At 41.8% G+C, this 25,603-nt stretch overlaps 1 protein-coding gene across 1 annotated transcript in view; it reads right to left on the reverse strand.

Moving 5' to 3' along the window:
- CACNG2 (calcium voltage-gated channel auxiliary subunit gamma 2) overlaps positions 1–25,603 on the reverse strand; it is a 154,313-nt gene that overhangs the window by 28,333 nt on the left and 100,377 nt on the right. The window contains exon 2 of the mRNA XM_072650602.1: positions 12,536–12,627. Coding sequence (XP_072506703.1) covers positions 12,536–12,627 — 92 coding nt within the window. The remainder of the gene's footprint in view (positions 1–12,535; positions 12,628–25,603) is intronic.

Consider the following 25,603-nt stretch of genomic DNA (forward strand, 5'->3'; position numbering starts at 1 on the left):
ATAGAATAATGTTCCATTTCCTTAACCTGGTATTTAAAACCTTTCTCAATCTGGTTCTAGTTTTCTCTTGTACCACTCCCCTCTCCACACATATTCCTCAAAATCATCTCACCCTCTTCCACTTCTGAGCATTTGCATTTCCCCATGCCTGCAGTGATTTACTGATACCCCTTCTCCCAGCACACACACATGTATAAGTTGAAGTTTCCTCCTTCAAGGCTCAGTTCAGGTATCACTTCCATGTAGCCTTCCCTGATCCTCCAAACTAGAAGTTGTTCTTTCTTCCTTCGATTTGCTTTTGCTTCCTTCAAGTCTCAGCTAAATTCCCCCCTTCTGCAAGAAGTCTATCTTGGTCCCTGCTAAAGTTTGTGTCTTCCCCTTGAGATGAACTCTGTTTTATTCCACCTAGATCTTGTCTGTGAGTAACTGTTTGCATGTAGTCTCCCCCATTAGACTGTGAGTTCCTTGAGGGCAGGACTGTCTTTTGCCTTTCTTTGTATCCCCAGCATTTAGCACATTGGCCAATCCATAGTAAGCTCTTCGTAAAAAAAATATTAGCTTGACTTTCTCAGCCTAATCTGTCTGATTGCTCTCACATGCTTAATCTTATTCCAACTTCATCACAGGGTCATAGATGTAGAGCTGGGAAAGATAGTCCCTTCCAGTCCCACCACTTCATTTAACAGATGGGAAAACTGATGTTCAGAGTTTTATTATAATAATCAACATTTATTTAGCACATTAAGGTTTATAAAGATATATATATGTAATATACTATAATCTCATTTGTTGTATATTATATATAAAATCTCTCTCAAAAATACACATACATACATATGTGTGATATCCATATCCATATCTATCTATCCACCTATCTATTTATCCATCCATCTCTTCCTTCCTTCCTTGCTTCCTTCCTTCCTTTCTCTTTCTTTCTTTCTTTCTTTCTCTCTCTTTCTTTCTTTCTTTATCTCTCTTTCTTTCTTTCTTCTGCCTATCCATCCATCTGTCTGTGTATCATTTGATTCTCACAACAACCCTATGAGGTAAGTGCTATTGTCATACTCCTTTTACAGATACGGAAACTGAGGCCAAGAGAGATAAATTGACATGCCCAGAGCACATTGGCACTAAGTAGAGGAGCTAGGATTTGTTAGGTCTTTTGGATTCAGACCCACTTCCTTCTACACAGAACTGTGCCACCTTTCCTTGAGGTTCCAGGTACCCAGATTTTGGATCTGCACAAAGAAGAACTAAAGCTGTCCAACCATGGGATGGCCAGATACACACAAAAAGAGCTCCTTGTCATCAGCTCTGTTTTGCCAGAGGAGAAGGTATTATTATGGATTCTAGAAAAAGTGAGTGAGAAGGTATAGTGTGGCTTCAGCCTGGGAAAAAATAATCTTGGACTTTATTTTTACCAAACAAAGGAATAGAAATAACTATTGACCCATTTGCCTACTTCTCCATCCCTATCCAGTCTTTATGGGACTCATCTATACAGCATCAGGGACATCCTTGATGAAGGTATGAGAAGAGTACAGGCAGACTTTCACAAAGGGTATTTCATGGCCTGGGCAGCTAAGTGGTGCCATAGTGCATAGAGCACCTGGAGTCAGGAAGACCTGAGTTCAAATCCTGATTTAGACCCTGGGCAAGTCACTTAACCCTGTTTTCCTGTTTTCTCATCTGAAAGATGAGCTGGAGAAGAAAAGGGCAAACCAATCCAGTATCTTTGCTAAGAAAACTCCAAATGGGGTCACAAAGAATCTGACATGACCAAGCAATAGCAATGTTCCATAGCCAAGGATGTGCTGGTAAGTGTTTAACAACCAGTTCTCTAAAACATGTATGCAAGATACATTTTCAGTTTAGTTTTCATCATTAACATTTCCTCCATCACTTTCTTAAGTTTAGTCAATCAACAAAACAACAATCCAAGTCCTCACTTGAATCATTTACCAGTTTTCAAAATATTTCAGTTTTAACAATTTACTCTCTAGAAGTGGTTTAAGGCAAAAAAGGTCATCAAAAACTGCTCCCAGCCAGTGCTGTTCATAGTTAGATTGTCTTCTTGAAGTTTATTGTTAAGTAGGGTGTTGTGACAATGTGCCATCCTGAAATAAATATTTTAATCAATGGATCCTATCTGAAGTGATATCTGAAGGGTATTCACTCCTGAATATGGAGAGAGATTCTTGGGGCCTTTCATGAATCAGGATTTAGGATCACAGATCTAGAACCGGCAACTTGGGACCCCCAGAACCCTATTTTACAAATGACGAGATTGAAACTAAGAAAAGTAAAGTGATTTGTCCAAAGTCATTCAGCTAGTGAGTGTCTGAGGTGTGATTGGAACCCAGGTTTTTCTGACTCCAAGTTCATGTACTACACAACAAGCTATCTCTTAATAAAGGGAAGACTTTCTTTCACTTGGGGAAAACTGAGTCTGATGGGAGGACCCCATTGGAAGAAGTGAGAATGTGTGAGGGAGAGAAAGTACCAGAATAGATGGATTTGAGAGCAGAGAAAGGGGGTGTGGGTCTTGGTGAGGAGTCGGGGAGGCCTGTCTTCTGTGTCCAGGGAGAAAGAGAGAGTGGGTGATGTTGCTGAGACGTTCCCAGGGACAGCTGGGAGCAGCTGAGGGAGGGAGGGCCAGATGGTTTTCGATCTGTTCAGAAGACTAAGTCATCTGCTTCTGGATCTGGGGGTAGGGGTGTGGCTAGGGACCAGAGGAAAGCAGGAGCTTAAAATCTAACCAGGGTAACAGGACAGACAAACCAGGAAGGATAGAAATAAGATCAGGACAGATGAGAGACCCAGGCAAGACCCTTTAGTTGGAGAATTGAGTTTATTTTCATGATTATTTTCTTCCCGCTCTACTAGCTTACTCCCTGCTGCCTACAAAGATGTCCATATCTTTCCCATTTTGAAAAAAGAAACACTCACTCAATCCTTCCCTCCCTAATTATGATTCTATGTCCCCTCTCTCTTCTGCCCTTTGTAGCCAGACACCTCCAATATAGGTGCTTTTACTTTCTCTCTTCTCATTCCCTTACAATCTGGCTTCCAAAGTCATCATGCCACTGAAACTGCTCTCTCCAAAGTAACTAATGATCTGTTAGTTGCCAAATCTACTAGTCTTTTCTCAATCCTCGTTCTCCCTGACTTCACTGCAACCTTCGACACTGTTGATCATTCTTTCCTCCTTGATACTCTCTCATCTCTAGGTTTTTGAGACACCATTCTCCAGGTTTTCCTTCTACCTATCTGACCACTCCTCAGTCTGCTTTGCTGGATTGTCATCCAGATCATGCCATCTAACTGTAAGTGTCCCTTAGGGTTCTGTCCTGGATCCTCTTCTCTTCTCCCTCTATACTGTCTCACTTGGTGATCTCATCCCTTCCCATGGATTTAATTACCATCTCTATTCTGCCCCAACCTCTCTGCTGACCTCCAATCTCCCATTTTGAACTGTCTTTCAGACATCTCAAACTGTATGTCCAGCAGATGTCTTAAACTCAACATTTATAAAACCAAACTCATTATTTCCCCCCCTAAACCCTCCCCACTCCTTCTTTCCCTATTACTTAGAGGGCAACCCCATCTCCCCAATCCCTCAGACTTATCTAGGAGTCATCCTGGACTCCTCATTCTCTCTCACCCCCATGTCCATGCTTGTTGAGTTCACCTCTGCAGCATCTCTCAAATATGCTCCTCTCTCTCTTCTGACACTGCTCCCCACCTGGTGCAGACCCTCATCACCTTCTGCCTGGACTATTACAATAAACTGCTGGTGAGGTCTGCCTGCCTCAAGTCTCTCTCCACTCCAACCCATCCTCCATTCAATCACCAAAGTGATTTTCCTAGTGTAAGTTTGACCATGTCACCCACCTTCTCAATAAACTTCAGTGGCTCCCAATTACCTCCAAGCCCTTCATGACCTAGCCCCCTACTAGATTTCCAGTCTTCTTATACCTTATTCCTTACCACATACTCTTGGATCCAATAGCCTTGGTCTCCTTGGTGTTCCTTGAACAAGACACTGTCTCTTGGCTTTGGTCATTTTCTCTGCCTGAAATGTTATGCCTCCTCATCTCCCCCTATTGTTTTCTCTGGTTTTCTTTAAGTATACCCAGAATCCCAACTTCTACAGGAAGATTTTCCTAATCCCTCTTAATTCTAGGACTTTTCCTTTCAGTAATTTTCTGTTTATTCTGTCTCTAGCTTGTTTTGTATACATTCATTTGCTTGTGGTCTCCCTTGTTAGATTGTGAGCTCCTTGAGGGTAGGGATTGTCTTTTGCCATTTTTGTTTCATCCCTAGTGCTTAGCACAGTGACTGGCACATAGCAGGTGCTTAACAAGTGTTTATTGACTGATTAATTGATGAAGTAGCACCAATGTGATCAATTAGGAAATTCATTCCATAGAATGTAAACTCCTTCATTTTGTCTTTGCATCCCTCGCACCCAGCACACAGTAGGTATTTAATAAATGTTTATTGATGTATTGACTACTCCAGAAAATGGAGTTCTAACCACTTGAGTTTAACTCCCTCCCCCAACTATCAAAAGTTCTATCACAGTGTAAGTGATGACCTAGTCTCTAATAGAATAGAATGTTGGAGCTCTTATCTCTGCTCTCTCAAGAGAGAGACTTTTGGAATAGCAAGAGAACTGACTCTCATATGACTTTGTGCAAACCATTTAACTTCTCTCAGGCACTCATCCAGTCAAAAGAGGATGAAATTTGGAGTCCCAGGACCTGGGTTCAAATTCCAGCTCTGCCACTTACTCCCTGTGTGACCTTGGAAATATCATTTGCTTCTCTGGGTCTCAGTTTACATATCTCTAAAATCATAAAGTCATAGGCTAGATGGTCTATGAGGTGAATTGAGATAATAATTGAAAGCTCTTTGCAATCCTAAAGGGCTACATAAATGTTAATTATTAATAACAATGATGTTAATTATTATTCTGATCCTTTCCAACTTGAACTATGTTATTAATATGTTGCTGATAGATATAAGTGGGTAGGATAGTGTTTCCCTACTGGGGGTTCACCACTATGGGACACAACCTTTCCTTTCCTCTCTTAAACAGGAAACTTGTCTCTGTCCAAAGAGTTTCTACTTAGGCTGGAGTAGCCAAGACTCTGCTGGACCTCAGGGCATCTGAAACAACTACTACTTCTCCCCTTAATCTGTTTTCTTCCTTCTCTCCCTCCAAATCACTGAATCACAGAATCTCTGAGACCCCAGAGTCTCTGAGAAGAAGCCTCAAAGATTATCTAATCCAACCCCTCATGTTACTGGTGAGGAAACTGAGGCATGGGGAGAATCAAAGGCTCACAGATGTCAAGCAGGAGGGGACCCCTCCCTGACCAAGGATCCCTCCCTCACCATGTCCCACAAGGGCTCATCTAGCCTCTGTAAATGGCCTAGGATAGTGAACCAGCTCCTGACTGTGATGGTCATTTCTACCTCTCCTCCCTCCTTCTCTCAGAATTCCTCTCAGAGTTGGAAGGTACCTCAGGGTCCAACCTCTATCTGAGCAAGAATCTCTTCTATAATATCCCTAATGAATGGTCATAGGATCATCAGTCTGGAAAGGACCTTAGAGACAAGCTAGTGCAATTCCTTCATTTTATAGACGAGGAAACTGAGGTCCAGAGAGGGGAAATGATTTCCAAGGTCACAAAAGGATCAGTTAGTCAACTAATATTTATTTAGTCTCATCTGTGAGACTAAGGGCACTGTGGTAAGCCCTTAGGAAACTGAGACTCAGAGAAATTAATGAACGGATTCACATTGCTAATATATCCGAGATGAGATTTGAACTCAGGGCTTCCTGACTCAAAATCTGGCCCTCTACTCACTATGCCATGCTACCTCTGGTGGAGATCCTCATATCATATCCCTGACCCCCAGTGATGAGGAACTTTCCTTTTCTCTTCTATTCCTCCTCTTTTCTTATCTTCTCTCTTCCCTTTCTCTTCTGTTTCTTATTTAATCACAGAATCTCAGTGCTGGGGGTAGGGAGGGCATGTCCACCTTCTTCAATACCTCCTGCACAACCTTAGACAAATGAATGCTGGGAGCTGACAACAGTCACATAAACAGCAAAGCACATAATGAATGGAATCACTGGCCTTCTCAGTTGTAGGTCTCTCGCCATTGACAGAGAGCCCAGCTAGACAGTCAGCCCTGACTGGTATTCTGGGTGCTGCAGTGGCTACATCTTTACTGTGGATAAAGCAGCACTGCTCATTTTTATTCAGGAAATTTCAGGGACAGGATAAGATGGAAAAAGAGAAGTGGGTTATCCCTCCAGGCTCCCTGGTTTCCTTCCTTCCTTCCTTCCTTCCTTCCTTCCTTCCTTCCTTCCTTCCTTCCTTCCTTCCTTCCTTCCCTCCTTGCCTTCCTTCTAATACAGTGGTAACTCACATTTTTGGAGTGCTTTGAGATTTACAAAATACTGTCCTCGCAATGATCTTGGGTGATAGGCAGTGCAAGGTAAAGAGACTGAGGCTCCTATCCTAGTACCATAATAAAGTAAAACAATGTCTCAATTTACACAGTAAAAGATATAATTCAAGCCCAGATCTTTTCTATTTTGCTTGTGACTTTGGGCAAGTTATTCCCTAACTCGACTTCAGTTTTCCTTTCATCAAACTGAAGAGGCTGAGTTAGTCGAGGTTCTTCCAAGTGCAGACATTCTCTGTTTTGAGGTCTCTTACAGGTTTGCTATTCTACATTCCAATATTCTTCTCAGATTTGGTACTTCATGTTCTGAGATCTCTCCCAGCTCTGACATCTTCTGTTCTAAGGCTCCTCCCAGCCCTTACATTTCCTATTTTAAGGTTTCTTGTTCTTGGGACCCTCCCAGTCCTGACATCCCCTGTTCTAAGGTCCCTCCCAGCTCTGACATTCCCTGTTCTAAGGCCCTTTGTTCTTAGGATTCTCCCAGATCTTTCTCCTACAGTCCCTCCCAGCTTTCATTCTAAGTGTGTCATTTTTCCTAGTGGCTTTTCGGGGTTTTCAAGGGAGCTTTCAGACAAAACTGAAATGAAATTCTTCCTTTCTTCTTTAGCTGCCTAGAGAAGAGACTTCAGCTCTCTCACTCTGAGGACCACCTTCAGGTCTCAGCAATCACTACAGGTGTCAGGGGCCTCTGGCAGCCCTAAGGCATAGAGAGGATTGAAGAGGAGCAGGGAGAATGAAAAGAAAAGTGTGCTCACAATTGGAGCTGTCCATGGTGGAAGCAGCTGCCTCTAGCTTTCTGTCAATGGAGGGGTTCAAACAGAGACAAATTAGTATTTGTCAAGGATGTTGAGGAAGGGTTTCCTATGTCAGGTACAGGTTAGGTGACACCTGAGGTCCCTTCTCATTCTATAATTCTATTTCCCCAAATGATTTCCTCTCTGTTACCTCATTTGCCCTTGTGACGGACGTGAGGTAGGAATTATTATGTCCATTTTACTGATGAACAAACTAAGGCTACATTAGACAATAGAAGAGACTTTCCCAAACTTACACAGTGATAGTGCAGATCTAGAACTGGAACCAAAGTGAAACCTGGCAATTTACACATCAGAAAACGGAGGCACGTAAAGGTTAAGTGACTTGTATAGGGTCCCACAGCTAAGTTTTCAAGGTAGAATTTGAATCGAGGTCTTTCTGACTCCAATCAGTGCCCTTTCTACTATGCTAAAATCCTAGCTATGCTAGTTCCTGTGAGTTTGACTTTGAGTAAGTTGCTTTGCTTCCTGGGACTCAGTTTTCTCATTTATGTAATGGAGTTGGACGAGATGACCTCTGAGGTTCCTTCTGGCTCTAAGGCCAGATCCTACAATAAAGTGAGTCCTTGATCCATTCAAAACTATTTTTGCCCCAATTGAAAATATTCCTGTATATAACTCTGGAGGGATTAAGACACAAATATGTGATAATGTATAAAAGTATCCAAGAGGTATGAGCACAGTGTTTTGTGAGGTCTGAGGGAGAAGGTTGTTATTTCTTGAGGGATCAGTAAAAGCTTTCTGTAGGTTGGGTTTGACTTGGGCTTTTAAGGAAGGATGGTAATTCAATAGGCAATAACTAGATGGAGGGCATGCAGGGTACAGGGAAAGCGATGAGCAAAGCCATGAAGTTGGGAAAATTCAAACTAAGTTCAGGGAATAGTAAATAGTCCAGTTGGCTGCAGTGTAGAGTGCCTGCATAGAAGGAAGGAACACAAGACAAAGCTGGAAAGGTATGGCAGTGCCAGATCATGGAGAGCCTTGAATGTCAGACAAAGCAATTTGGACTCTATTTGGTAGGTAATAGGGAGCCATTTAAAAAGAGTGTTTGGCTGATAAAATTTTTTTCTAGCACTAAAATGTGACCTTGTTTTTTTTTTTTTTTAATATCATAAAAAGACTGACCTCCACTTGCTTCCCCAAGAAGATTCATTCCTGTTACCATATGGTGACATCTCAGCTGGAAAGGAACCCAGGTGAAACCCTGAGGAATTTGGCCAAGTCTACCTGAAGGCATCCCTCTCTAATACAGCTGTCTGCTCTGTCACATCCTAGGCATAAAAGGTTGCCCACACTCCATGTCAGGCACTCTTCCTACCCCCACACAAGACACGTGAATTCTACTGCCTCTCTGTAAAAAAAAAAATCACAAGATCATGAGTCCTCGCCCCCTCCTAATTCTTCCTCCACCTGGGGGCAAAGGAGACACAGAAGCAAGATGGGATCAGGACTGAGACAAAATGGAAAAAGGAGGCTCAAAAGGAGACAGACTAAGACTGACTGACACCCCATCACTGAAATGTGGGGAGTTCTGAACTTATCAGCTAAGACCTAGTGTTACAAAGGCAACCTTTTCCACCTCAACAATTGCCATATGTAGAAGACTGTATGAGATGAAAATCCATATGAACTTTGATCTCCAGGAACTTCTAGTCTGTGGGGGTGAGAGGAGGAGGACTACGACTGACACACCAATGGTACAAGGTAGAGGGATAAAAGAGAGACCCAAAGTGCTTGAAGGGAGAGAACAGTAGCAATGTTGGTGATGGTGATGGGGATGATGGTGTGTATGTATGTGTGTGTATGTGTGTGTGTGTTGGTTATTAAAGAAGTTTCCATGGAAAAAGTGGCATCTCAGGTGGGCCTTGAAGGAAGAGAGGATTTCATGGTTTCATTTTTTTTCAAGGGTGGTACAGTGGATAGAGCACCCTGCTTGGCGTCAGGATGACTCATCTTCTTGAGTTCAAATCTGGCCTCAGACACTGACTAGCTGTGTGACCCTGAGCAAGTCACTTAACCCTGTTTGCCTTAGAAGTGGAAAGGTCAGAGCTGGGAGGGAGTATAGAGAACAAAATATCAGAGCTAGGCAGAATCTTAGACATGAGAAAATCAGAACTGGGAGGGGCCTTAGAACACAGGTAAATACTTTAGAGAGTGTATTCTGTAATGCTTCATTTTATAGACTGAGGAAACTGAGTATCAGAAGGGGGAATTGACTTGTCCAAAGTCACATGGCTAGTTCATAGAAGAGTGGGTCTACAATCAACATAGACTGAAAAGTGTCAAGAAAAAGAAAAACAAAGGACAGATCTCTCATTTCAAATTTGTTACCTAGTGAGGCTTCCCTCTGAGACATGATCCTGGGCAGGGAACTTACCCTTTCAGTGATCTAGGCAACTCTCTTAAACCACAAGTTTCAGAGAAAGTGCTGGCCTACATTGGTAAAGGGAATTTTCTCATCTGAGAATTCATGGGTCCAGTTCCAATTCCTGTCCCTTATATGGACATGTTGTTTCTTTTCCTCCAACATAAAGTAAATTCTTTGAGGGTAGACATTATTTTTTCTCCCTTTGCATCCTGGTACACAGCAGATGCTTAATTAATGCTTGTTGATTGATTGAACAAATAGCCATTTCCTCCTGCCTCATTTTGTATTTGTATCCTCAGTATCTAGCATAGTTAGTGCTTACTAAATGCTGACTGACTGATTTAGCAACACAATTTTTGGACAGAAGGATAGCTTTCTTCCTCTCTCAATCACAGGGCTCATAAGAGTTAGAGAAAGAAGGGATCATTGAGGCTGTATAGCCTGTTTTATTGTTACGGATGAGGAAACTGAGTCCTGGGGTGTTATGGTGACATGTCAGAGAAACATTAGAGAAATTGGGAATCAATATCCAAAGTCCAGGTCAATTCAATCTGAGTGACCTCAGTGCTTATTAAGCAGGAACAGCTGGGGAAGCAAGTACCTAAATACATCTGTAACTGAAGGGAGAGGATGACAGAAGAAAGGCAGGCCCAAGCCCTGGAAAAGTACTAGGAGGAATCTGAAGATGGGACTTTAAACCAGGATTAAAGGGGGAGCTGGCAGGGGGCAGGGCTTCATGGGTTGGGCATCACTTGAGTTAGGCTTTGAAGAAAGGGAGATTCTAATAGACAGAGATGAGGGATGGGGCTCTATTTGAATTATGTGAGCAAAGACAAAGTGGGATGAGGTGTATGGAGAAAATAGTGAGAGATAAGGCTGGAAAGATATATAGAAACCAGATAGTGAGGACCATGGGATCAAAGGATTTAAATCTGAAAGATCCTCTGAGGTCATTGTGTCTCACTCCATTTCATAGATGAGGAAACTGAGGCTGAAAGAAGTTAAGTGACTTCCTCAGGGTCACATAGGAGAGTGAGGATGCTGGAATTAGAGCAAAAACTCTGGGACTCCTAAGTCATCACTATTTCCACCATGCTATGGAGATGGGATTGGGACTCAGAGAGCTCGTGGAAAAGTAAACACACACACATGTGCATGCGTGAGTAGAAATGTAAAATATAACCTCCTTCTGAGATTATATCACCTATCTTTATTTACTCACTTGCTGGGAGAGTGGGGTAGAATATTTTATCTCTCTGGGCTCAATATTTTACCTGGAAAGTGATGGGGTTGTTGGAATTTTGGATCCAATATGTGATCCAGGAGTCCCCCAAAATGGCCTCTGTGTATGCCCACCTGAGATTTCTAGTGAATTCTTGCACCCCACAGATGCCTTATGCTCAAGAAACAACCTAATCCATTAGATACCAGCTTTCTCATAAACTTGATTAAAGTCAGTCAGTGACAAGACATAGACTGGTAACTTCCCTTTTCTATGAACAAAGATGATTAAATTGATTTTTGGATTACTTTTGTACAATTGCTAAAAAGATCCATATTTTTGAATTTGTCGTTCAGTCATGTCTGATTCTTTGGGACCCTATTTGGGGTTTTCTTGGCAAAGATACTGGAGCAGTTTGCCATTCCCTTCTCCAACTCATTTTGTAGATGAGGAAACTGAAGCAAAGGAGGTTAAGTGACTTGCTCAGGATCACACATATAGGTCTAAGGTTGGATTTGAATTCCTTACTCCAGGTCTGGTGCTCTATCCACTTCACCACCCAGCTACTATTTTTGAATAGCTAACACCATCATTATTAAGAAAAACTCTCAAGGCTTGCTTGCATGCTATCTGCTCATTATTGAAAAGATGGCTTTCTTAAGGTTCCTTCTCCTTATCCATTCATCTATTCTACTTATTGACATTTCATTGACAATTTATAAAGGTGAGTGAATTCTGACCCTTTAATGTTTCCAAAAGGTTTCTTCCCTCAGGTTTCCTATATTTTTTGTTCAGAATTTCAGAGGATTTAGGAATAACCTCTGTTAATTTGAGACTCCACCTGTGGGGTCTCTGATGGAGGATGATATTAGGAGATAAGGCCAGACTTGGCCCAATGAAAAATTGGGAATCAGATGGTTTATTTTAGGCCCCTTTTCACCTTCATCTTCACCCTTTCCATACCCTCCCAAGTACCAGGACTTTCTTTCTTCTTATCAGAACTGGCTAGATGTCTCTGGGGAAAGATCTAATATACTCACTCATGCTAATGTGTTAATAGCTGATAAGGATAAATGTTGTCTTAAAAGACCTAGGGGTTTTGGAGGACTGGGAGCTTAGTATAAGTCAATAACGTGAGGTGGCAGTCAAAAAAGGATCTTTGGATGCTTGGAAAGAGGCAGAGTTTCAGCAAAAGGGTATGAATAGCTCCTCTAGAGCAGGGAGGCAGTAGTCCCACTGCCTTGCCTTCAGACTACATTCAGAGGACTGGTGTTCACTTTGGAATGCCATATTTTAGGGAGGACACAGACTGGAGAGCATCCAAAGGAAGGAGACTAGGGTGGTGAGGGAGCTAGAAACTAGGCAAAATAAGGATAGGTTGAAGGAAATTGGGATATTTAGCCAAGAGAAGAATAGACTTAGGGTGGATGTGATGTCTTCTGGTATTGGGAGGGCTGTTAAGTGGACCTGCTGCACTTGGTCTAGAAGGGTAGAGATGGAATGGGCAAAACCAGGACTAAGAGATAAAATTATACAGATGCAGATTTATGCTTACCATTAAAAAAACCCTTCAGGGGAGGAGCCAAGATGGCGGAGTAGAAAGATACACATATGCTAGCTCTGAACCCACAGCCCATAAAATACCTGTAAAGAAGAACTCCCAACAAATTCTGGAGCAGCAGAAGCCACAGAACAACGGAGGAGAGGAGGTTTCTGTTCCAGAGAGACCTGAAAAACTGACATGAAAGGTCCGTCATGCACCGGACCCAGAGTGGAGCCCAGCCCTGCCTTGGCCACGCGGCACCTAGAGGAGCAGATCCAAGCAGGCTTCAGGGACAGAATCTCCAGTGGCCTCGCAGGTCCCTCCACCCACAGGGCCCAAAGGTCATTGAGAGGGTCTTTTCAGCTCACCGAGAGGGGAGCAGGGTGTCCCCATAATTCAGGCCCCCTTGGGAGGCAGCAGCAGAAGCAGCAGCAGACAGGGGTTCCCAAAGCAGACAGGAGCCCAAATCCATTGTTGAAGGTTTCCACATAAGCCTCCTGAGGGAACTGAGCCCTGTGTGGAGGCCCTGCCCCGACCTGAGCACCTGAACTTAATCTCACACTGAATAGCAGCCCTGCCCCCACCAAAAGCCCTGAGGCTGGGAAGCAGCATTTGAATCTCAGATTCCAAGCGCTGGCTGGGTGGATCTGGAGGCAAGGTGGGTGTGGAGAGGACACTCAGAAGTCAAGTAACTGACTGGGAAAATGCCCAGAAAAGGGGGGAAAAAATAAGACCATAGAAGGTTACTTTCTTGGTGCACAGATATCTCCTCCCTTCCTTTCAGATAAGGAAGAACAATGCTTGCCATCAGGGAAAGATGCAGAAGTCAAGGCTTCTGTATCCCAAACATCCAAAATAAATATTCAATGGGCTCAGGCCATGGAAGAGCTCAAAAAGGATTTTGAAAATCAAGTTAGAGAGGTGGAGGAAAAACTTGTAAGAGAAATGAGAGAGATGCAAGAAAAGCATGAAAAGCAGGTCAACACCTTGCTGAAGGAGACCCAAAAATGCTGAAGAAAATAACACCTTGAAAAATAGGCTAACTCAATTGGCAAAAGAGGTTCAAAAAGCCAATGAGGAGAAGAATGCTTTAAAAAGTAGAATTAGCCAAATGGAAAAGGAGGTTCAAAAGCTCACTGAAGAAAATAGTTCTTTCAAAATTAGAATGGAACAGATGGAGGCTAATGACTTTATGAGAAAGCAAGAAATCACAAAACAAAACCAAAAGAATGAAAAAATGGAAGAGAATGTGAAATATCTCATTGGAGAAACAACTGACCTGGAAAATAGATCCAGGAGAGACAATTTAAAAATTATGGGATTACCTGAGAGTCATGATCAAAAAAAGAGCCTAGACATCATCTTTCATGAAATTATCAAGGAAAACTGCCCTGATATTCTAGAACCAGAAGGCAAAATAAATATTGAAAGAATCCACTGATCCCCTCCTGAAAGAGATCCAAAAAGAGAAACTCCTAGGAACACTGTGGCCAAATTCCAGAGTTCCCTGGTCAAGGAGAAAATATTGCAAGCAGCTAGAAATAAACAATTCAAGTATTGTGGAAATACAATCAGGATAACACAAGATCTAGCAGCTTTTACATTAAGGGATCGAAGGGTGTGGAACATGATATTCTAGAAGTCAAAGGAACTAGGGCTAAAACCAAGAATCATCTACCTAGCAAAACTGAGTATAATACTTCAGGGGAAAAAATGGTCTTTCAATGAAATAGAGGACTTTCAAGCATTCTTGATGAAAAGCCAGAGCTGAAAAGAAAATTTGACTTTCAAACCCAAGAATGAAGAGAAGCATGAAAAGGTAAACAGCAAAGAGAAGTTGTAAAGGACTTACTAAAGTTGAACTGTTTACATTCCTACATGGAAAGACAATATTTGTAACTCTTGAAACTTTTCAGTATCCGGGTACTGGGTGGGATTACACACACACACACACACACACACACACACACACACAGAGCACAAAGTGAGATGGGATCATATCTTAAAAAAATGAAATGAAGTGGTGAGATGTATATTGGGAGGAGAAAGGGAGAAGTGGAATGGGGCAAATTATCTCTCATAAAAGAGGCAAGCAAAAAACTTTTTAGTGGAGGGAAAAAGAGGGGAGGTGAGAGAAAAACATGAAGTTTACTCTCATCACATTCCACTAAAGGAAGGAATAAAATGCACACTCATTTTGGTATGCAAACCTATCTTACAATACAGGAAAGTGGGGGATAAGGGGATAAGCAGGGTGAGGGGATGATGGAAGGGAGGGCAGTGGGAGGAGGGAGCAATTTGAAGTCAACACTCTTGGGGAGGGACAGGATCAAAAGAGAGAATAGAAGCAATGGGGGGCAGGATAGGATGGAGGGAAATACAGTTAGTCTTACACAACACGACTGTTATGGAAGTCATTTGCAAAACTACACAGATATGGCCTATATTGAACTGCTTGCCTTCCAAAGGGAATGGGTGGGGAGGGAGGGATGAAGAGAAGTTGGAACTCAAAGTTTTAGGAACAACTGTCAAGTTCTGTTCTTGCTACTAGGAAATAAAAAATACAGGCAAAGAGGTATAAAAAGTTATCTGGCCCTACAGGACAAAAGAGAAGATGGGTTCAAGGGAAGGGAGGGATGATAGAAGAGAGGGTAGATTGGTGATAGGGGCAATTAGAATGCTCGGTGTTTTGGGGTAGGGGAGGGGACAAATGGGGAGAAAATTTGAAACCCAAAATTTTGTGAAAATGAATGTTAAAAATTAAATAAATTAAAAAAAGAAAAAAAAACCCTTCTAAATCAGAGCTTTTCTTATTTTACGGTAGCCGAAAAGTGAAAACTAAGTTGTCCTTTTATTGGGGGATATCTAAGCTAGTTGGGGTTTAAGAATGTAATGAAATATTATTGTGTTGTAAGAAATGAGAAAAGGGGAAGATCTCTATGAACTGATGCAGAGAGAAGTAAGCAGAAATAGGGGAACAATTTATACCTTGAAAAAGCAACTTCAGGTCTGTTTAGAGATCTCATCAAATGCCTTGACAAACTATTAGAATGAAAATGGAACATTATGCTCCCTTCCTGACAGAGAAGGGATGAACTTAAAATGCAAAAAAGACACATTTTCAGAAGTGGTTAATGTAGGAATTTGTTTTGCTGGATTGTGCAACTATGAATTGAGGGATTTGTTTTCCTTTTCTCTTTAAAAAAATGCTCAAAGAGGGAGATTTAATATAAAAACTATTATTTAAAAATAAAAAAAATAATTTTTAAAAGAAAAAATAACCAACCAGAACTGTTCCAAATTAGAGTGAGTGGTTACAATGAGTTCTCTATCTGTCAATCAATAACCATTTGTTAAATGTCTACTACATTTCAGGCACTGGGAATACAAAGAAAGATGAAAGATAATCCCTGTCCTCAAACAGCTCCTGGTCTAATGATTTCCAAGCAAAGAATCACTTCTTTGGGAGGCTTCAGTGATGAGTCTCGGTTAGATATAGTTTGGAGTAGATGACCTCTGCACTACCTTCTAGTTCCAGCCTTTCATGACTCTGGGGCTATTTCTCCCAGGAATCACCCTGTCAATGACTTAATCCAAGGGAATGCCTCTTTAGTGACAACAATGAGGAAGATGATGATAAAGCTTCTCACTGCTTACAAATGCTTACAAACATCTCCTTGCAATAGCCCTCTCAGCTCTGAAGACCCCCTTTCTAAGATTTCTCTCAGATCAGACAAGCTCTGTTCTAAGGTCCCCTCCTTTCTCTAGCATTTCATGTTAAAACATCCCTCCTTGCTCTGATGTTTTCCATTTTAAGGTCCCTCCCTCCTAGTTCTGATGCTCTCTGCCCTTAAATCTCTGCCAGATCTGATGTTTTTATGATCTAAGTATATTGCAACCATTGCTGGTGTCCTCTAAGGACTGATGCAAAATACTTTATGCTATTGTTTGGATTATAGAACATCATCGATATTCTGCTGGAAATGTTTTATCATTCCTTTTTGGACCAGAATGCTATATCATAAAAGCAATTGCTTTCAATCATCATATGATTTTTCTTTTCTTTCCTATGTTATGTTTGGGTTCAAGGTGGTGTTAGGTAGATGTATCAGGCTTAGAGTCAGAAAGACTCATTTTCCTGAGTTCAAATCTACCTTCAGACACTAGTTGTGTGACCCTTGACAAGTCGCTTCACCCTATTTGCCTCAGTTTCTCATCTGTAGAAAGAGCTGGAGAAGGAAAATGGCAAACCACTCCAATATTTTTGCTAAGAAAACCCCAAATGGGGTCACAGTCACACATGACTGAAAATGACTGAACAACAAGCAATGGATAGAGCTCTGGGTTTAGAGTCAGCAAGATCTAAGTTTAGACACCTACTAGCTGAGTGACCCAGACAAGTCACTTGACCAGTGTTTGCCTCAGTTTCCTTAACTGTAAAATGGAGTAATAATAGCATCTATCTTTCAGGGTTGTTGTGAGATCAAATGAGATGATGTTTGTAAAGCACTCAGCACTGTGCCTAGCACAGATTAAGCCCTATATAAAGGTTAGCTATTGCTGTTATTAAAGTACTTAGCACAGAGTAGATACTATATAAATATCAGCTTCCAGCTGTTATTCATAAACTCATAGAATTAAACCTAGAAAGGGACCTTTGAGGTCATGAAGTCCAACGTCTTCATTTTGCAGTTGAAGAAATGGAGGCTCAAAGAGGTTAAATGCATTTTCCAAGTTCACACAGGTCACCAAGGACAGAGGAAAGATTTGAATCCAACTTCTCTGTCTCCAAAGTCGGTCTTCCTTCCATGGTATCTTGTTGGGTGTGAGCTGCAGCGTAGTACATTGGAAATTAGGAAGCCTCCTTTTGCCACTGACTTTCAGTGTGACCTTGGGCAAGTCACCTGACTTTTTTGAGGCTTGGTTGTAAAGGAGGGAAGCTAGACTAGCTAATCCCTAGAGCCCTTCCTGTTCAAAATTTCAGTGATTCAAAAATATGTCCCATGTAGGTCAGATGCAACTCAGATGCAGATTTGTCTGAGCATAGAAAGTTACTTAAATAGGTCTGCAAAAAACACTGTTGAAACAATGAAAGCAGCAGTGTTTTGATCACTCAGGAAATGACCACTTGAAGCACTTCTACCTCTCATCACCTGCAGATATAAGCTGCCTAGTGTCCTCAGTGGTTTCCATGAAAACAGGATGTTAGGGATAATGGCATTACAGGGGACAGTGAGTTCCATAAGGAAGAATACTCTGTTACTTACATTAGAGGAAAACAAGCTGATGCTCCAGGAGGTAGGATTCAAAGGATGCACCCCTCTCTAGCATCCTTGCTAACCAAGGACATTTACTACAGCCTCCTCTCGGTATGCTTTACCTTACAATTAGATTGGGATCTTCACTAGGGCGGGGAATATGCTGAACTGGCCATCTTCCTCATTAATAAAATGACTGAGGGTTTTAAAGTTTGCAAAGGCTTTTATACCTATTATCTCAGAACCTCATAACAACCCTGTGAAATGGGTCTGATGATCTCCATGGTAGAAAAGAAGAAACCGAGATCAATAGGGATGTAGTGATAGTCTCATAATCACAGAGCTACCAAGTATAATAGGTGAGAGTCAAATCCAGGTCTTTCCTACTCCAAGGGAGGCACCAGGTCCTCTCTTTCTTTCTCTTCCCTATCATCTCCTCAAGGAGAACTTCTCACAATGAGAACTTCATAAATTTGAATTTATATGGAAGATAACAGTGCCTTTTTCAGTTTGGTCCTAGGGGATAGAGAAGCAGCTTTACAGTTGTAAGGTTCAACATCCTAAAGATGGAGTTGTCTAAAGGCAAGAAGGAGATAATTCCCCATTACTGGAGGCTTTCTACCATAGGCTGGATGATTACTCATTGGCTGTGTTGTGGAGGAGTTTCTTTTTAGGTATGGGTTGGATTAGGTGACCCCAGTGATGCCTTCCAAAGATGAGATTCTGTGGATGTGAGCTGAGTATCCCAAGAGAGTCTCTAAAGCTATAAATGGTGGCCCTGGATTCAAGTCCCACCTTTGCCACATGCTATCTATGTGACCCTGGGCATTTCCCTGACTGTGTAGTGGTTTAGGTGTTAATGGGTATTGGTGGGAGGAGTTTTTTTTCAGTAGGTGTTCCCCATAACAATGAAACCACACATTGGGACCAAGCTGGCTCTCTAAGTCAATGGAGCACTGGACTTGAAGTCAGGAAGACCTGAGTTCAAATCCTGCTTCAGATACCGGGTGACCTTGGGTTAGTCATTCATAATACCTCAGTTCCTTCATTTGTAAAACTGGGATAATAATAACACCACCTACCTCCCAGAGCTATTGTGAGGATCAAACAAGATATGTAAAGAGCTCTACAAATTTTAAAGTGCCATATAAATGCTAACTATTCATATTATATATTGTACATGTCTTCATATTTCTCAACAGCTAGAACAATGCCTGGGGCATGGGAGGTGTTCGGTAACTGTGAGCTGAATTGAATTGAGGAAGAGTATTCAATTTGCATCTCGAGATGTAGAAGAGAATCTGCAAGAAGAGAAGGACATTCTGAAAGTCAGTCTGGGGTTGGAATAGAAGGGACTGTTACTAGAAAAAGACATTAGTGGTGCTGCTATTACAGATTATTCTGAAAGAGGCTGCTGCATAATGGATAGTGGGTTGGGCTGGGAGTCAAGAGAAACCCGGGTTCACATCCAGCCTCTGACATTTACTAGCTATGGGACTGCAGGCAAGTGTCTTAATTGCTCTGAATTTCATCTCACAGGATGATTGATTAAATATCTGCATCTCACAAGTGCAGGGTAGAATTCCAGCCAACCTGGAAAGGAGAATGGTTTCTGTGACTTTCTAAGTTGGTTAATGAGATAGCCTAGCTCTTGTGGATTTCTCTGGGAAATATTATTTTATCTTGTGCTGCAGTGTACTGCCTGGGCACACTTTTCTCAAGTCACTTCAGTCTATGAAGTTGTATATGATTGCTTTTCCATCCAACAATTCTTTTAATTTATTGAGCAAAGGAAAGAGGGAAAACGAGGAAGGAAGAAACAGAGAGGAGAAAGAAGGTGGGAAAGAAAGAGAGACAGAGAGAGATAGAGGGAGAGAGGAAGGGAAAAGCAGAAAGAGATGGAGAGAGGGAGAGTAGGTGGAGGGAGGGAGGGAAAGAGAGAAAGGGAGAGAGAGAAGAGTGAGAAACCAAGAGAGGGAGAAAAAGAGGGAAGGAGAGAGAGACAAAGAAAAAGAGGAGGAAGGGAGAAGGAAAAGAGTGGGAAAAGAAAAATAGAGGGAAAGAGGGAAGGAAGTAGAGAGTGAAGGAAAGAGAGAGGAGAAAGAAAAACAGGTAGGAGAAAAGAAAAGAAGGAAAGAAGTAAGAAAGAAGGTCATGTAGTATAGAGGGAAAAATCCTGGATCTGAATCCAGAAGACTTGAGTTTGAATCCTGACTCCAACTCTCCCTGCTTGTGTCACCTTGAACTTGGATTATTATTTTGTCTCTGGACCTTACTCTCCTCCACTATAAAATGAGAGATTTGAACTAGATCTCTAGGTCACTTCCTGATCTGGTGTTTCTATGTTCCTTTAAGGAATGAAAGAACAACTTGGGAGAATTCATATGACAATGAAGAAATGTAGTTTGAGAAGTTAAAAGGCATAAACACAAACATGTTAGCTTGTCTGTATTAGCTTTGTTGTCAAATGTATATCATACCATGAGAATGACGGATTTATTCCCACTCTAGAGTGCTGTTTCCAGGTCTGCTCTGGACTTGCTTTGTTCCTGGGCCGAGTAATTTCATCTCCTTGTGCTCACTTTCTTTTCCTCTTAAAAGATGATACTATTGACCTACTTCACTGGGAAGATTGTCCTATAAGTAGAAAAGTTTCTAATCTGGTATTTTTTCTAAATATTATCCTTGAGGAGGAGCTGACCCTTATCATTCTTTCCCCTATTTTCCTTTTTGAAATTGAATGATAACATGAAATGGAAAACACCATATTTTCCATGTGTGGGCTCCCCCCACCCCGATTTCATTGGAAAACATCTTGCTTGAATTGACTGTAAGATGTCGAGATCCTCCAGGGACCATAAAGAGATGTCCCTGAACCCTCTTGTCATCTCTGGTTTCTGCTGATTGCTCCTATAGAGTTTTCTTAGTGTTATTTGAACTTCTTTCAAGATGGAATTTGGATTAGAAGATGCCTTTGAAAGATGCCCTGTGACTGGGGTGAAATTTGCAGAAGGAAGACAGGATTAAGCAATCTCCCCCAAGTTTAATCAGTGTCCTCACCTCCCAGGATGCCAGGAAAGTAAGAAAAAATGTTTTAAGATCCAGATTCCAGAAATGCCTCAGTTCTATGACACTTGCTTTTAGCTTCTACGGGCATCAGCAAAGGAAATGGGGCATGGGGGCTCTTTGAGAAGACTAGAATTCTATCTTCTTTGGGTCTCTTCTCTTTCTCTCTCTTTTTATTAAAAGTTTTATGGTTGCCTTTTGTTTTTGCATCATAATCATTCCTAGATCAATACTCTCCTACCTGATTCTGTGAACTCTTCCTTATGGTAAAGAAAAAGACAAGTAAAGCCAGCTGACAAAACCAACTACACCTATCCAAGTAGGCAGTATTCCACACCTAGAGTCCCCATCTTCCCAATAAAAAAGGGAAGTTTATTCCCTCCGTCTCTTTCCTAGGGCCATGATTAGTTATAGTCACAGAGCATTGAGCTTCATTTTGTTGTTTTTTCATTTACCTTGTTTTAATCATTATGAACATACATGTTCACATGCATGCATATACACACATATGGGCACACACACATTTTCCCCCTGGTACTGCTTCACTGCACATGAGATTAAAGGATCATGAATCTGGAGCTTAGAAGGCACTTTAGAATATGGTGTCATACATAGGGTAGAAAACTTGGAGTTAGGAAGTCTTGGGTTCAAATCTAAACCTAGATACCTACCAGCTGTATGGACTTGGCAAAGCCCCAACTTCTTTGGGCCTCAGTTTGCTAATTTATAAAGTGAAGGCCTTGGATTCAATGGCCTCTAAAGGTTCCTTCCATTTTTACATCTCTTACATCTGTGATAGAGTACAACCCTCTCATTTTACAGATGAAGAAACTGAGGTAGAAAGCAATTAAATGACTTGACAGAGGTCATGCAGGTAGTGATAGACTTGAACTATGATTCTTGAGCTCAGAATACAAACAGTCTTTTGACCTTTCTAAGGCTGAGAATTACTTATATTCATCACTTCTTATGGAACAATAATATTCCATAATATATATGTGTACAATTTGTTCAGCCACTCCCCAATCAAGGGATTCACCAACCTTCCCTTTCTTTGCTACTACAAACAAGCACTGCCGTGATAATTTTGACATGCAAGGGACCCTTCTGAGATGCTCAGTGATATGTGGATAAGGCTATGTATTTGGCATGAGGGAGATCAGAGTTCAAATTCCACCTCAGGCACTTATTAGTTATATAATCCTGGGAAAGTCACTTAACCTTACTCAACCCCAGTTTCATCATCTGTAGAATGGATATTATAATAATAGCACTTACCTTCCAAAGCTGTTGTGAGGATCAACTGAGATAGCTTATGTAAAGCCCTACATAATTCTAGCTATCATCATTATTATTATTTCCATTTTTGGGGTACTGGACCAATGGTAGGATTCTTTTTTTCAGTTGGAACTATTTTTGCCTATGAAAATCTGCCCAAATCTTAGTTAGAAGAGCCTTTAGGGGACATTCATTTCATGTCATACTTCAACAGGAATTCCTTCTTTAGTATCCCTCACAAGTAAAGCTCTCTAGTTAGTCATGGGGACTGCATGCTCTGTACCTCCCCAGGCAGTCCACCCCACTGTGGCACAGTCCTAATTATTGGACTTATATTGTCTTACTCTGTTTCTCTGTAGCTTTTATATCCTACTTTCTTCAGCATAGCAACTCAATTCAATAAACGCTTACATGATCATTCATGTGCCTGCATTGATCTAGGTGCTGGGAGTAGAAATAATAATGACAATTATAATAATAATATTTTCTATACTGCTTTAAGATTTTCAAGGTGTTTTGTACAAATGACCTCATTTGATTGCTACAACCACCTCCTAGGAGATTGGTGCTATTGCCATCCCTCCACACAGATAGGGAAACTGAGGCCCAGGGAAGCTAAGTGACTTACCTAGAGTTACACAGCTACTAAGTGTCTAAGGCTGGATTTGAATGCATGGCTTACTGACTCCAAGTCCCATGCTCTGTCCACTTGGATATCTAGTTACTAAAAACAAAAATGAAATAGTCTCTGCCTGTAAGTTGCCTATATTCTTTTGGGGGAACTAATGTTCACACAGATAAGTAAATATATATGTATACATAATATATGTGTACACATATATGTATACATATGTATACATGTATATGTACATATAATGCACACACATACATATCACATATACATGCACAAAGTAAATTTGAGAGAGAGGTGAGAGCTTTCACAATCTCTGAGAACAGAAGGACCTGTGGAGGACTTAGCATATGAGCTGTGGCTTAAAAGAAGATAGAGGATCTAAGGACTGGAGGCTTGAGGAGGGACAGCATTCCTGGCATGGAGGACTATTTGTGCAAAGGCATGGAGATGAGATACGGGAGAGAGAAGGTCATGTATGAGGAACAGCAAGTAAGTTACTTAATATGAAATTGAGAGTATATGAAGGAGGGTAATATGGGATTAGTTTGGAAACATAGATGGCAAAAGACTTCCAATGCCAGATGAATTTACATTTTATCAGAGAGGCAAGAGAGAGCATTGAAGCTTCTTAAGCACTGGAGTGACATGCTTAGATCTGTGTTTAAGGATCAGTTTGTCATCTAGGTGATAGACAGATGGAAAGGAAGAGAACCTGGTGGAATGGAAACAAACTGGGAGGCTGTTCTGTGGTGGTATAAGGAGAGAAAAAGGGATGGATGCAAGTGACATTGTGGAGGAAGCATTGACAAGGCTTGTGGAGGAAGCATTGACAAGAGAAAGTGAATAATGGAGGATAACATTGAAGTTGAGAAGCTGGGTGAGTGGAGGATGCCAGCACCCTGGACAGCAGCATCATTGTGAGAAAGAGGACCCAGCTAATCTCTCTTCCACAGGGACTTTCTCCAGATACTGGAGGAGAGCTGGCATATCCCTCCTGCCTCTATCCCACCCCACCAATGAGTGCTCTCTTCTCCACGCTAAACACCTCCAATTCTTTCAGTAGATCTTTCAAGTACTCAGCATAGTGACTTTGCCCAAAGCAGGAGCTATAGAAATGCTTGTTTTTCCCTTCTCCTTATACAACTTGGTCTTCTTCCACGATTTCTTCTCAAGTTTGTCTTCCCTAAAATATGGCACTGAGGAGAGGAATAATGTTATGTTTCTGCATTGCTTTAAGGTTTGCAAATTGCTTTCCTCAAAGCAGCCCTGGAAAGCATTATTATTTCCATTTTATAGGTGAGGAAACTGAGGGTCCAGAGGACTGATACGATTTGGGTATGGTCACCAAGCCAGTAAGGAGCTGAGGAGGGCTACCAGGGGTGTGCTGGTTACTTTTTAACAGCTGTCTCTCTGAATGGCAGGACACACTTTTAAGTTTAACCTGAAGTATTAATATTTTCTCTGTCATTTTAGTCTAAACAGTCAACAAGACAGTAAATCAATTTTTGACTGGCAGCCTTCGAGGTATAAATGCTCACACTGAATATTTAACAATGAGCTCTCACTAGATGATTGCATCTGGCTCTGGAACAGCCTTGGATAGTCCCAGATTTTGAAAGGAGCTCAGAGACAGTCTAATTCAGTTCCCTTAATCGACAGAAGAGGAAACAAAGCCTGAAGGAAGTAAAATGACTTTCCCAAGGTGATGTACGTAGAAAACACCAGGAACAGGATTTGAATCCACATCCTGTGACTCAAGAGCCAGAGTGCTCATTCTACTATACCTTGATGCTTCTGTTGCATTTGTCTCCAAAATCCATCAAAGTTGTCTCTCTGAGCTTAAAGCCTCCAGCTGTGACCTGAGGGGGAGGGGAGGAAAGGGAAGGAGAAGGAAGAGAGAAAGTGGAAGTGGAGAGGAGGAGGGGGAGGGGAAGGGAAGGAAAAGGAAAAGGGAAGGGGACCAGGTAGCGAGCTCTTGTCTTCCTCATTCTGGATGCTCTGCCTCTCCATGTAGCCTCATACTGAAATTCAGCCCTCCTCAGCCAGTCAGGAGGCTAAGCCATCAAGCTACTGCTGTCCCTTATTTGGCTGACCTTAATGATATCACTCAGCATTCATGCATCGCTCTGGATGATGGGAAAGTTGCTCTCTGTGGGAAGCCCAGCATTTCTGTCTCATTTTTATTTAGATCTATTCTTTCTCAGCTATAACTGCTTGTTTGGCCTATGAAAATCTGCCCAGAAATAAAACAGAAGGGACAGGTAGGAGAAAATGACCTGCAATTTGGACTCTTGGGATGAGAGCAGGGAGGGTAATAGATCCCCGCCCTTTAGTGGGCACTCCTGCTATCCAGCTGGTGAGAACTCCCCAGAAATCTCTCCCACTGGAAAATGTGCCATCTTGCAATGCCCTGGCTGGGCCACACTAATGAGCCTTGGTCGCCTCTAGCTGGGTTTTCCCTGGGAAATGAAAGGTGAAGAAACAGGACAGGAAAAACCAAGAATCCCCAATTCTCTGAGGAGAACAGTGAGGTCAAAGGGGACTGATTCCGGGGTATACCTCCCAACGTGGATAACTAGAGGCAGGTCATGGGCTCTACTAGGTGCAGTGTAAAATGGCTCTGTAATTCCTAAACAACTCCAGAGGGATCTTGGTTTCTTAAAAAAAATCCCCGAAAAATAAGCAGCCAAATGTTCAGAAAAATCGATTGTTGATACAGCTTTAGTTCCCAGGGTACATGGAAAACAAATGCGAAACCCTGTATGATGGACAGAGCAGTGGCTTTGGAAGAAGAGGTTGTTATTGTTTGGTCGTGTCTGACTCTTTGACCCCATTTCCTTCTCCAGCTCATTTTACAGATGAGGAAACTGAGACAAACAGGGGTAAGTGACTGGCCCAGGTTCACACAGCTAGGAAGTTTTTGAGACCCCAAG

The sequence above is a fragment of the Notamacropus eugenii genome, chromosome 3 (genome assembly GCF_028372415.1).
Source record: "Notamacropus eugenii isolate mMacEug1 chromosome 3, mMacEug1.pri_v2, whole genome shotgun sequence".
NCBI classification, from domain to species: domain Eukaryota; kingdom Metazoa; phylum Chordata; class Mammalia; order Diprotodontia; family Macropodidae; genus Notamacropus; species Notamacropus eugenii.